Source organism: Bidens hawaiensis, unplaced genomic scaffold, assembly GCF_021521415.1.
Source record: "Bidens hawaiensis isolate Kalapana, Puna unplaced genomic scaffold, B.hawaiensis_p1.1 tig00003356_1, whole genome shotgun sequence".
In the NCBI taxonomy this organism is placed as follows: domain Eukaryota; kingdom Viridiplantae; phylum Streptophyta; class Magnoliopsida; order Asterales; family Asteraceae; genus Bidens; species Bidens hawaiensis.
In genome coordinates, this window is record NW_027491185.1 from 283,032 (window position 1) to 296,311 (window position 13,280).

The window sequence follows — 13,280 nt, forward strand, 5'->3', positions numbered from 1 at the left end:
CAGGTCCTTGTTCTTATCCTAAAGGGATGGCCTCCTGAAAGTATTGAGATTGTTAGGCTGAGTCAACCAGCAATACTGAAGAATATGTAATTATTCTAGTTATACCAAATCGGTGGCATTAACCTATAGTAATTATACTGCAATGGAAGCGATTACAAGCGCTTCTTCAATGGAAGTTGCAGGGCTAATCTCTCAAACTATAGAGTTATTTACTGAAGCAGCCACCAAAGCTAAGAATTGTTTTGTAGAGAAGGAGAGTTTTACAGAACTTGCTTCATATTTGGAAAAAATTGTACCATTTTTGAAAGAATTAAACAAAAAGGATACTCGTAATGTAGATAACAGTTTTGTTGAGGTCTTGAATCAACAGGCCAAACTTGGTAAAGAACTGATCACTGAATGCAGTCAAAAGAACAAAGTGTACATTTTAATAAATAGCCGGTCGATTAACAGACGAGCAGGGGAAATTACACGAGAAATTAGCCGTGCGTTAAGTTTAATTCCTTTTTCTGATTTGGGGGTTTCTGCAAGCGTGAAACAGGATATTGGTCAACTCTGTGATGCTATGCAGTCTTTAGAGTTCAAAACCGCTGTAACAGATGAAATTATTTTGAAGAAAATTGAGTCGGGAATCCACGAAAGGAAGGTAGATCACACGTATGCCAACGGTTTACTGGTTTCCATTGCAGAAGTTCTTGGAATATCAACTGACCGTTCTTCATTAAAGAAAGAATTAGAGGATTTCAAGAATGAAGTAGAAGATGCAAAGTTGAGGAAAGATCAAGCGGAAGCAATTCAAATGGATCAAATAATTGCTTTACTGGAACGAGCAGACGCTACTTATTCTCCTGAAGAAAAAGAAATAAAGTATTTGACTAAACGGACTTCATTGGGAAGTCAACCATTAGAACCACTTCAGTCATTTTACTGTCCGATTACCCGAGAAGTGATGGTGGACCCTGTTGAAACGGCTTCTGGTCACACGTTTGAAAGAGCTGCCATTGAGAAATGGTTGGCTGATGGAGGTAACTTGTGCCCTTTAACCACGATCCCGTTGGATAATAGAATATTACGGCCTAATAAGACACTAAGGCAATCGATTGAGGAATGGAAGGATAGAAACACAATGATCACAATTGCTTCATTGAAATCAGAACTCTCAAAGCCTTTAGCAGAAAACAAGGAGGAAGTGATTCGTTGTTTGAAGGAGTTGCAAAGTTTATGTGAGGAAAGAGCTGCACACCGGGAATGGGTACTTTTGGAGAATTACATTCCTACCCTTGCGGAATTACTTGGTTCTAAAAACCGAGAGATTAGGAGTCGTACGCTTATCTTACTTTGCGTATTGGCAAAGGATAGTGATGATGCAAAGGTACTTATACTTCAAATTTGATGCTGATTATTGTGAGATTCTTTTTGTATAACGTGAAATGCTATATTGCAACATCTACGCCATTTGGACCATTTATTAATTGTTCAAATATATAAAATTTATTGAGTTTGGTCGTGTTTTAGGTAACTACTGAATGAAAAAACATCAAATTTTTGAAAACTTTAAATAAAGTTAGTTACCTATTATAACCGGTTTCAAGGCGCCATGTCATCATTCTGACAGGTTACGATATCTGATTTGGTACCTTGAATCAAAAGTCAAAACCTTTGATACTTTGATGGTTTTTCTGGCCAATTTAAGGTTTTGTAACTCAAATTAGAAGCGGGACCAAAGTTTTTTATTGCTTTGTATCTTACTTATTTGTTTATTTATTTATTTTATTTCTCATACTGAAAGCTTATTGTAGGATAGGATTTCAAAAGTCAGTGGTGTGATTGAATCCATAGTGCGGTCTCTTGGGCGTCGAGTTTCCGAAGGAAAACTGGCAGTTGAATTATTATTAGAATTATCACGAAATGAGATGTTAAAAAATTTCATTGGGATGGTTCAGGGATGCATACTACTTTTAGTGACCATGTCCAACAGTGATGACACCCAAGCTGCCAGTCGAGCAAATGAGCTTTTGGACAAACTTTCGTTCTCTGATCAACATGTCATCCAGATGGCAAGAGCTAATTATTTTACACATTTGCTGCGTCGACTATCTTCAGGTTATCTAACAGCCACTTTCTTATCTATGCTTAAGTAGTTTACCTGTCATGCTTGTTAACACTTTTTAGCTAGTTAGATAACCATAGTTATGACATGTGGCGGTTACAACCCATTTACGTATGACTGGTTTGATTTGTGTTATTTCTTGTTTTATCTCAAACGGGTTGTAAGACACCTGAAGTCTATTGCAAGACACTCGCAGAGCCCGAGGAACCAAGGATTTATATTTAGCAGAATAGGCTTTGTTATTCAAAAGGGGATAGCGGCGCAGCTTGTTGCTCGCTTACCCATTATTCAGATGTAGCTCGGTTTGTGTTATATAAAAGACGTTATTGATAACCTAAAAAAAAAATACCTATATTCTTCTAAATCAGTTTTATTCATATACTTAAAATGTCATTGTAGGTGTTAAATATAACAACAATATACAGACAAAAATATGATAAACTATAATAATTTTTAGCACAGTAATAATAGTAGTAATCTTAACTAAATAACTACTTATAAAATGGTAACAAAGTGTTCTAAAACCCGTTTTTGAGCCATACTAAAACAATGAATACACAAACTAAATTTACGTATAGCACCGTAATTATATCTGTAATCATAACTCACTTAACCATTTTTAAAATAGTCAGAAAGTGTTCATGGATCAGCAGCCAACCTGACCCGGCCTGGCCTGTTCTGACCCGTACTAAAAGTAACCTGTTTTTGATGGCAGGATCTGAAGAAGTGAAGATGTGCATGGTGACAACATTGGCAGAAATGGAACTAACTGATCACAACAAATCTTGTTTATTTGAAAGCGGTGCACTCGATTCACTTCTTCACTTTGTCTCACAAGGAAACCCTGGATTGAAGGAAAAAGCAGCTAAAGCACTGAATAACCTCTCAAGTTTACCAAAAAACAGCATACAGATGATAAAAAGTGGTTCAGTCAACTTGTTGGTCAATCATCTATACAATCACACGTCATCACAATGTTTACAGGATGAGTTGGCAGTCATAATCAAGCATCTTGCCATGTCAACCATGTCACAAAATCGCAATGAACCACCCGTTTCGTTGTTTGAGTCTGATGGAGATGTTGATGGTCTTTTTTCTTTCATTGGTTGTTCAAGACCTTTGGTGCAAGAAAGTCTACTTGGTTCTTTTTATGCCATGTGTCACTCCCCTATAGCTGTTACGGTGAAAACAAAGTTGAGACAGGTAACATCTTTATTCCAATAACCCTGCTTTTGATTTCCGGTTATCAACTTATTTAAATCCAAAACTGGGATGATTGCATATGATATTTTATTCCTCTTAATAATGTAAAAAATTTAAAGAGGAATAAAATATCCACCTTCCCAAATTAAAACATTAATAAAAGAAAGTTGGATAAAGTGGGAAAAATGGGGGGGGGGGGGGTTATAATCAAATTTCACGTATTTTTATTTATGGTAACTACAAACGATAACTGGTTTCTAGACACCTCTGCGTCACACCAAGAAAATAGACACACATGGTCAAAACTCAAAAGTTACCGACACATGTGTTATCTCATCATTTTTGTCCAATTAACGGATTAGATTACCTCAGATCATGCTTTTTTGGAAATAGTTACTTTATTTTCAAAGTTTTGAAACTTTGATGGTTTATACTAAGCCTGTCAAACTGGGTGGGTCGTGTGGGTTTGGGTGACGGGTCAAAACGGGTGGGTTTGGGTCAAACGCTGTTTTGAGCAAAATGAGTTCTGGCCAAAACGGGTGGTTTTGGAAAAAGTTTTAATTTGGTTGGGTAAGAAACGGGTCATGCTCAAAATGGAGTCGAGTTGAAGTGGCGTTTCAGGAAAAAGTACCAAAACCCGAAAATCTGAAAACTTGAACTGAACATATGTGTAAGTTTGGTTGTAACAGAGTGGGTCGGGTTTGCCTTCAGGCTTGGACTGGACTGAACATATGCATAAGTTGAGTTGATGTATCCATGGAAAAATCGATTGGTCTTATGTTATTGGCAAGAAATGGTTCATAGGAACCTAATGAATCCAGTGAAAAACCAAAGCGTAACCAATTCAATTATAAACATAAATAACGGTTCAACTGGCAGTGTGCAGTAGCAAAAATTTTGCAGTATGTTAACAACTCTCACAAACTAGCCTGATGATGAGTAACGACCTCGATTAACAAGATGTTGATGATGATAATCGAATCTTTAAGATTATGAAGATGATTGAAAATTACGTTGATGCTAACTCATTTGAGCTCTTTTTAGGTTAACAAGTTTATAATAGTTGTCCGTTTTGACCCATTGACTAATTCGAGTAGACCCAAATTGATGTTGACTAATTTGAAGCAAGTCAATCGACCCATATGAACCCGTATATAATTTATCAACCCATTCTTTAAAAAATGGTCATAATTGTCACCCATAGTTTTCACCGACATAAAAAATTTATCTGCTTAAAACAGAAATTGAACTAAAGCCGGTTGATTGATTTGTAGTAGGATTCCTTATTTTTTATTACATAATTTTTCAGAATCCGGAAAGCATACAATCGTTGGTGCGTTTCTGTGAAAACGAAAACCAGAAAGTGAGAGCAAATGCTATTAAGCTATTCTGCTGTTTATCAGAAGATGGTGACGACAAAGAGATCATAGACTGCATGGGGCTACAAACAATCAAAACTTTAATAAAAGTAATAAAATCTCCCAGTGATGAAGAAGAGATTACTTCTGCAATGGGTGTGATTTCAAATCTGACTCAGTCATCTCAACTCACCGAGGCATTATTAACAGCAGACGGACTCCCCGTTATATCCTCACATCTGCATGACATTATGCAAAACAGGGCCCACAAGAAACAGTTAATGGAAAACACAGTTGGTTCACTTTGTCATTTCACCATCCCCACTAACCAGATTTCACAGAAGAAAGTCGCCGACACAGGTGTCATTCCCTTACTGGTCCAGTTGTTAGAGCTAGGGACAAGTTTGACCCAAAGAAAAGCATCCATTTCTCTTGGTCAACTTTCTAAAAACTCATTTGAGTTAACTCAGGCGATCCCGAGACCCATGGGGGGAATATTCAGGTGCTTCTCGCCTCAACCAGAGTCGGTGTGCCCCGTTCATCAAGGAATCTGTTCGGTTGAAACGTCCTTTTGTTTAGTGGAAGCCGATGCAGTTTCACCATTAGTAAAACTTTTGGGAGATTCTGATTTGAATGTCTGTGAAGCTGCTTTAGATGCGTTGTTGACTTTAATTGAAGCCGAAAGACTGCCATACGGGTCTAAAGTTCTTGCTGAAGCTAACGCTATACACCCGATTATAAAGTTACTGAACTGCCCTTCTTTGAGTTTGCAGGAAAAGGTATTGAAATCGTTGGAGAGAATATTTCGTTTGTTGGATATGAAGCAAAAATATGGAAATTTGGCTCACATGGGTTTAGTTGACTTGACTCAAAGAGGAAACAACATAACAAAACCTTTGGCTGCCCGGATTCTTGGTCAGTTAAACGTGCTTCACGATCAATCGTCTTATTTCTAGGAGTTTTTAAAATTGAAATCGACGCGTTATAGGCGATTTTTGTTATGGTTTGTATTATGATCAGTGGTAGATAGGTCAATTATCTCCTGATTATTTTTAGTTCAATTCTTTGTTAATGATTTTGTGCACAGGCTTTGTATTATATTGTATATGACAGACATGTTATAGCGTTACATCAAAAGTTTTCAGCTTTCTTTCTTAAGTTAGCAAGCATTGTAAGTTTGTTCCATTTCATTCTTCTACAGATTTCAAGTTAAAATTATTTATATTCATACTTTTAACACCCTAACCATGCTTGGACCGTAAGCTAGGGCTTTAATCGAGCTGAGCCAAGTTGAGCTCGGGCTCGAGCTTGAACTTAAACGAGCTGGCACGAGCTCAGCCTCTTAACTTTATAGAGCCGAAAAAACAAGCTTGTGCTCGTCAAGCCGAGCTTGTTAATTTTATTTATTTACTGATATTGATATATAAACAACAAAAATATAATTATTTACACCAATTTATTTAGCATTTATAAATTAGAGAATTTATAATATTATATGTTTTATTTTTGTTATTTATTATAATATTTTAAAACTCAAGTGGCCTGATATATGTATTATTATTATTTTTTTCTTATTTTGGGATGTTATTATTATTATTATTATTACATATTAAACTTTGTGGTTTAATATAAACGAGCCGAGCCAAGCCTGGTTTAGATTCAAGTTATTTTTTCCGAGCCCCAAGCCACATACTTTTTGAGCAGCCATCCCGTAAGCCTACGATTAACCAGAGGCATAGGTCAATGGAGAACCCAACCCCCACCGGCCCACCCCCCACCCCTCTATTTTTTTTCTTCTAAAAAAGTTATTGGTTCCGTGGTTTTTTTAATATAATAAAAACCTTGATATTTTTAATATTTATAGGTAAATGATATTCAAAGATTAAAGCAATCTCTTTTATTAGAAACCTAAACTTTTTTTTAAGATGGACGACTTTTTTATATTTAGGTTACTGCACTTGAAAAGCCCTGTTATCCCACTCTTACCAGATTATGTCTTAACCGGCTAACCGCGCCCAAACAATGTTTCCCGAGAAACAATACTAATGGAGTTTTGTAATTGTGATAAACTTTTATAAAAAAAAACTAACGGAGGTTTAGGATTTAGGTTTACATTTTACACATGTTCCACTCCAGTCCATTGTTCCACAGCCGACCACCACTGCACTGGACGACTTGGGTTATAAGGTAATTATTTATTTTAGTTTCTCATTCACCATTGTTAGACTTCTTCAACATTATATTGCTTTGCATCTATGGTCAGTATTGTTTTGTTTGTTCAAGGGTTCTAATATAAGGTTCATAATGGTGAAATTGTAGCTTAATCCAATCCCTACTAATTATTTTTTATTAGTTATATATATCATGGGAAAAAATATGAAACGTCACAAAGCTTCAACAAGCGAGCCGGTTAATTCCGAAATGCTTAGTATTATTACTACTGCAAATAAAGTCCGTGAGCATATTCGTAGTGAAGTAGGGGATTCATACTTTTGTGTCATGGTTGATGTGTCACGGGACGAGTTGAAAAATGAGCAAATGGCGATAGTTTTGAGATTTGTGGATGCGAAAGGGGTTATACGAGAAAGATTCTTGGATTTGGTTCATGTTAAGGATACTTTATCGGCGACTCTGAAAACGAGTTTGTGGAGACGGCTTTTGAAGTATCGGTTTGATGTTAGTAAAATCCGTGGCCAGGGTTATGATGGGGGTAGTGATATGCGAGAGAAATGGGATGGATTACAGGCACTTGTTCTTAAGGATTGTCCATATGCGTATTACGTTCACTGCTTTGCTCACAGGTTGATTACTTGTTTGTTTTTCTCTTTCTTTCTTCGGTTGTATTAGAATAAGTCCGTGGAGACAACTTATTATGTTTTTGTTTTTTGCTCATAGGTTACAACTTGCCTTGATTTGTGCTTCAAGGGAAGTTATTCCAGTACACCAGTTCTTTGCAAATTTAGTTTCTACAATTAATGTGGTTTGTGATTCTAGTATGCGTCATGATGAGTTAGAAAAGGCAAAGGCGGACGAGATTAAAACGTTATTGGAACTTGGTGAAATGAATTCGGGATATGGGACTTTAAGAAGAGCTGGTGATACACATTGGGGTTCTTATTCTAACTCCGTTTGTAGTTTGCTTAACATGTTTGTTGTCACTCGTGTTGTTCTCGAGGGAATAATTGAAGACTTATCTCATACTACTTTTTCTCAATGTGGAGATGCTGATGAAGCTTACGATCACTTGCAATCGTTTGAGTTTGTGTTTGTTCTTCACTTGATGAAGGAAGTATTGGGAAGAACTGAAACACTTTCTCAAGCGATACAAAAGAAATCACAAAATATTCTTAATGTTATGGAGTTAGTTGCATCAACAAAAGTTAGTCTAAATGATTACAGAAACAATGGATGGGATTCTTTACTTGCAGAAGTTACTTATTTTTGTAACAAGTATCTAATAGAAACGCCGGATATGAACGCTCCGTATACTTCTCTTCGGTATCAGCCTCGTAAAAAAGTTCATGTTACATTTGAACATTATTACCGAGTAGATCTCTTTACAAACACATTGGACAAACAATTGCATGAGTTGAATAGTAGATTCAATGAGCATGTGATGGAGCTGTTATCTCTTAGTTCTAGTTTAGTTTCAAAAGAGATTAATGTTGATAAGATTTGTCTTCTTGTTGGGAAGTATTATCCTGAAGATTTTACAGAGCAGGAGATGATTCATTTACGATATCAATTGGGGTTTTTTAGTGTTGATAAGACAAATGATACCGAGCTAAGTAGTGTATCAACTATTTCTGAATTATGCAAAAGTCTTGTGGAAACTCAGATGCGTGAGACGTACTATTTGGTTGATAGAGTGGTTCGGCTAATCTTGACACTTCCGGTTGCTACTGCAACAACAGAGAGGGGACTTTCAGCAATGAAAATATTCAAGAATCGCCTTCGCAATAAGATAGCAGATGAGTATCTCGCGAATAGCTTGGTGATTCACATAGAAAATAAAATTGCTGAAAAGTTTGATTCGGAATCCATAATCGATTAATTCAAAGATCTTAAAGGTCGTCGGGCTGAATTGTAATTCTTCTTCCAAGTACTCATCATTCCGCTCGCATCATCATAAATATTTTAGGTTTGTGTTTGTTAAAAAATTATCTAGTTTTTTTTAATGTATAAGAACGGTCATTTGAATGAATGAAGAAAAATTAGATATTTTATTTGTTTGGCTTGACCCGAATCGAATCGCCGACCCGAACATATTACCCGAAACATAGCTATAGGAAAATAATTTATGGGTTCGTGACTTTCGGCTTTCGGTAGTTTTGTCCAAGCTTCGCCATTGTATATATACACGTAGATTTAAATTCAAGTTTTGGCCTAACATTTAAAGTTTTCTCTTTTGTTTTTTGAAGTTTCATAAGAATTGAAACTGAATTGATTGAAGCTTGAGTCAGCCCACCAACATCACAATACTCAAAAACAGTTTGAAGAGGCCATGAAGGTCTTTCCTGGAATGAACAAGCCTCTAATATTAGGATTGCAAACGAACCGAACGTTTGGCGAGCTGTACATGAGCTGTTCGACAGGAAGTTCGTTTATGTTCAATAAATGAACAATTATGAACAAGGAGTTTTATTCAATTAACTAAATAAACAAACACGAACAAATACCATGTTTGCTCAATCGTGTTCGTGAACATTCAATAAGGTGTTAATTACGTTCATTTATGTTTGTTCATTAAAGGTTTTCTAAATTAATGACTATTCTAATCTTATCATATAGGTTTAAACAACATTATTAACCATGAAACAAAAACTATGAGAATTATACGATTAGTTTATATTATGTAAATTGACATATGAACATGATTACTAAAACATACCATTATCGGTTAGCCAAATCAAATAAAACATTTTTTTTGTGTTCGTCAACCATTCACGAACATGTTCACTTTCTTAAAGAACGAACACGAACAAGAAATTGTGTTTGGTTAGGTGTTTGTGAACTGTCAACGTGTCCAATAAGAGTTTAACGAACAAACACGAGCAAGGCCTTACTTAATACGGCTCGGCTCATTTACAGCCCTACTTAATAAAAAAAAGGAAAAAAAGCTAAACAAAGCCTTTAAACATACGAGTATCAACCAATTTATTGTTATTGATTATCTCTCTTAAAAAATTATTTATTGATCATAATTAGTTGAACTCCACAATTTAAAATTTGGGACCAACTCTAGTGATCATATATATATACTTCCAAAGCCAAAAACATAGGGTGGAACAAACTCTAGGCTCTTTGATCGTTAACTAAAGCAGCTACATACGTTGTTTATTTCAAATCTATTGGTTCCGATGCAACTGTTTGAATGTTTAACTATCCACGAAACTGCGTCTTAATTACAAAAGTTCAGTTTTATTTTATATTGTTTTTGTTAGCTGAGTTTATTATCTATTATAAAATTTATAATCATTCTTAGTTTGAATATTAAGATAATTATTAACCCTTTATCATTGTCATTGGTTACTTAGATTTATCATTATATTTTTTATTGTAATCTCTATTATATGAAGTTATATAAAGAGATGGTTTTCAGATTTTTGATACATTAAAATAGCACTATAAACGGACCGAACGAAACCGGATGAGACCTTATTTGTGTTCGTCTGTTAAGCTCTTTTCGGACGAACGGACGGTTCACGAACACTATATCGAACGAAAAATCGTGCTCATGCTCATTTATTAAGGAATTGAGCTTGTTCATGGTCGTTCGTGTCTGTTCGTTAATCTTGTAAACGAACACAAATGGACACTGATGAACGCTAACGAATACTAACGGACAGACCAACAAAAACGACCCTAACGGGTTACGGGCCCAAACGAACTGAACCGAAACTAACGGGCAAACGGACATAAACGCTTACATATTTTTCCGAAAATATAAACATAAATTCACATAGCGTCAAATCCAGAGTCAAGATCCGGACGGACAAACGAACATTATTGAACGAACGCGATTATTGTCCGTGTTCCTTTGTTAAGCTTACCAAACGGAAAATTTTTTGTTCATGTTCGTTCTTTATTAAATGGACAAACATAAACAATATTTTCTTTTCAATATTTTCACTTAACAATTAATACATACCGATATACATAGTTATAATTGTACATAACCAATTAATAACAATAACATACGAACAATGAAAATATTATTAATCATCCAACATAAAATCATAACTTAGTTAATATTCTCAACAGGTAATGAAGTAGCAACTTTCTTGATCTCATCTTCAATAGCTTTCTCTAGCCATCTCTCCGCATCGTCCATCATTTCCGGACTAAGTCTAACCATGAGTATGCAAAACTCGGTTTCGTTCAAGCACCCGTCTCCATCAAGGTCACCTTCCAACACCATGCCTTCTGAATCTTCCTTGCTCATACCTTCCATTCCAAGAAAACTTGAATTCTTTCTTAGACATTCGGGCATGATCAAGCCAGTTTTCTCGTCCGCTAGCAGGCGGAAACCGCCACAGAGCTCCTCCATAAAGGTGGTTAGCTCCAGCTTCTCTGCCATAACAGGAAGTAAGTCTTGGTAACCTTTTTCTTCCATTGGTTTTTGTTGGTTGGAAGAAATATTATTATTGGAGCTATTTATAGGAGTGGAAAGTATATTAAGTAAGGATGTCACAAGATAACTTGTCAAATGGGTTGGGACTAGGAATATAGTTTATGACCCTAAGTTTATGTTACATAATAATATTGGTGACCTTGTCATTATTCAAAACTAAACAAGTGGTCAAAAAATTGAATGTTTTAATTGTTGAATCAAGGTGGCGTTAAATTAAAATAGTCATTTTGAAAAATATTTTATTGTATTGAACTAATAAAATATTAAATAATTATGTGTTGAGTATATTGACAAGGGTGAAATTAATGAAGGTGTATAAGTATTTTACTCTATTCTTTGAAATGAATATTTGATTTTGATTGATGAATCAACTAGAGGGTGATTTTAAATTTTGAAATCGATGAACAATTTAAAGCGACACAGGTCGACTGATTTTGTCGGCTTGAAATCCAAAAGGTTTGGTTTTGACGGTTTATTAGCTTAATGGTTTGGTACAGTTTGAAACTTGAAACCAATCGTTTTAACTTTTAATATTTTTATTTAAATGTTGGTTTTAAATCATGAATCTTTCTTTTTCTTCTAAAAGAATAATCTAACAGATGTTATAAAAAAACAATTAAAATCTTTATAACTAAACCACCAAATTTGGCTGGTCCAACAGGCTCGTTCAACCTGTCTTGTTTGAATTATCGTTTCCTAAAACCATAGTTAATCGTCCCCTAAACTTGCTAGTTAAATACTTGCTTTCAAAACATGCATCAAATCATCCTTTAAACTTATTGAACAATAAGTGTTTTACATGTATACATTAATTTTATTCGCTTCATGGATTGAAACAGCTTTTAAATTTACATCGTTTTATCCACAACAAAACTCGGCCTTGAGAGAAATTTCACCTTATCTAACAACTTGTAAAACTATTCTACATAGAAGTTTACAAATAATTCGGCATAATACATCATATGATCAACTTGAATTATGTCCAAATGTATCAATTAAAAACGTTACACTTTGATCTAAATTCTTGTTTAGCTTTTGGTTATTAAATAAAGAGAAAAAACGAAAATAAATTGTTTGTAGGAAGCTTCATGGGAAGCTATGGTCCTCTTATCTTTTCACAAAACAGTCACCAAACTTATCACCTTCCATTGATTGTCCTTTGCTCTTCTTCCTTCCAAGAACCTTCCTCTAGTTTCAATTATTCCAATTCAAACAAAAAGTATTATTACAAGTGTAAATATTGTGATTATCAAGGAATTCGTGACCCGTCCGTCACAAAGAAAGCTATATTTTTCTAGTAGTGCCAAGTCATTTTATGGTATCTCAATAGAAGTAGATAAATGTAATTTTTTAAGCTAGTATAGAAACTTTTTAAAGGTAAGTTTATATGTTTATGGCTTCCTAAAATGAACAATAATTATTACACGTTTTTTTTTCTTCGGAATAGCATATATTGTACGCACAGAGTAAATATAATAATAATCTACATCTACATCTACATATTCTAATAAAATAAAATAACTGTATACACATGTCAGTCTTTAGTTAATTCTTAGAATTTTTTTTCCTCCAAAGCTAATATATGTTATGTCATAAATAGATAATTATTCACTTTCGTTTTACACTCCATTTGTATTAAATCTATAACATGATTAAATTATTCACCTTTTTAAAACTCTATCTATATTATATCTATACACTTTTATAAAAATAAATATTACATATTATACTACTATACATTGTTATAATATATTTCACAGCATACTTGGTGAAATCCAAAAATCAACAACAACCCGTGTTTGTTAAAAACTGAAAAAAAAATAATTTTAAATGTTATCATTAATATATTATACTATGTATATTGTTGAATAATGTAAATAAAAAACAGAATAAAAACTCTAATATGCTTTCAATTTACAAAGTAATATATTTAATCATTAAATCATAAATATATGCTTAAAAGTTCATCAATTTA

The 13,280-nt window shown here is 34.4% G+C and overlaps 2 protein-coding genes and 1 pseudogene across 2 annotated transcripts; 2 read left to right on the forward strand and 1 right to left on the reverse strand.

Annotated features, from left to right (window-relative positions):
- Positions 1–61: 61 nt before the first annotated feature.
- On the forward strand, positions 62–5,829 carry LOC143623246 (U-box domain-containing protein 44-like). The gene is made up of 4 exons (XM_077094194.1): positions 62–1,372; positions 1,800–2,103; positions 2,826–3,313; positions 4,623–5,829. The coding sequence occupies exons 1-4, from the start codon at positions 143–145 to the stop codon at positions 5,625–5,627; spliced, it is 3,027 nt and encodes a 1,008-aa protein (XP_076950309.1). The 5' UTR covers positions 62–142; the 3' UTR covers positions 5,628–5,829.
- A 1,218-nt stretch (positions 5,830–7,047) lies between these two features.
- Positions 7,048–8,725, forward strand: LOC143623151 (uncharacterized). Its single transcript, XM_077094123.1, has 2 exons — positions 7,048–7,472; positions 7,567–8,725. Exons 1-2 carry the CDS (start codon positions 7,048–7,050, stop codon positions 8,723–8,725), a joined length of 1,584 nt encoding a protein of 527 aa, XP_076950238.1.
- A 2,190-nt stretch (positions 8,726–10,915) lies between these two features.
- On the reverse strand, positions 10,916–11,287 carry LOC143623152 (calcium-binding protein KIC pseudogene; annotated as a pseudogene).
- Positions 11,288–13,280: the final 1,993 nt, after the last annotated feature.

What these genes read in the sequence shown, in the direction of transcription:
- LOC143623246 (XM_077094194.1), top strand. Translation starts at nt 143, where the DNA reads ATGGAAGCGATTACAAGCGCTTCTTCAATGGAAGTTGCAGGGCTAATC. An exon ending in AGGATAGTGATGATGCAAAG is followed by an intron (nt 1,373 to 1,799) that starts GTACTTATACTT and finishes AGCTTATTGTAG; the next exon opens with GATAGGATTTCAAAAGTCAG. An exon ending in TGAAAACAAAGTTGAGACAG is followed by an intron (nt 3,314 to 4,622) that starts GTAACATCTTTA and finishes ATAATTTTTCAG; the next exon opens with AATCCGGAAAGCATACAATC.
- LOC143623151 (XM_077094123.1), top strand. Translation starts at nt 7,048, where the DNA reads ATGAAACGTCACAAAGCTTCAACAAGCGAGCCGGTTAATTCCGAAATG. An exon ending in GTTCACTGCTTTGCTCACAG is followed by an intron (nt 7,473 to 7,566) that starts GTTGATTACTTG and finishes TTTTGCTCATAG; the next exon opens with GTTACAACTTGCCTTGATTT.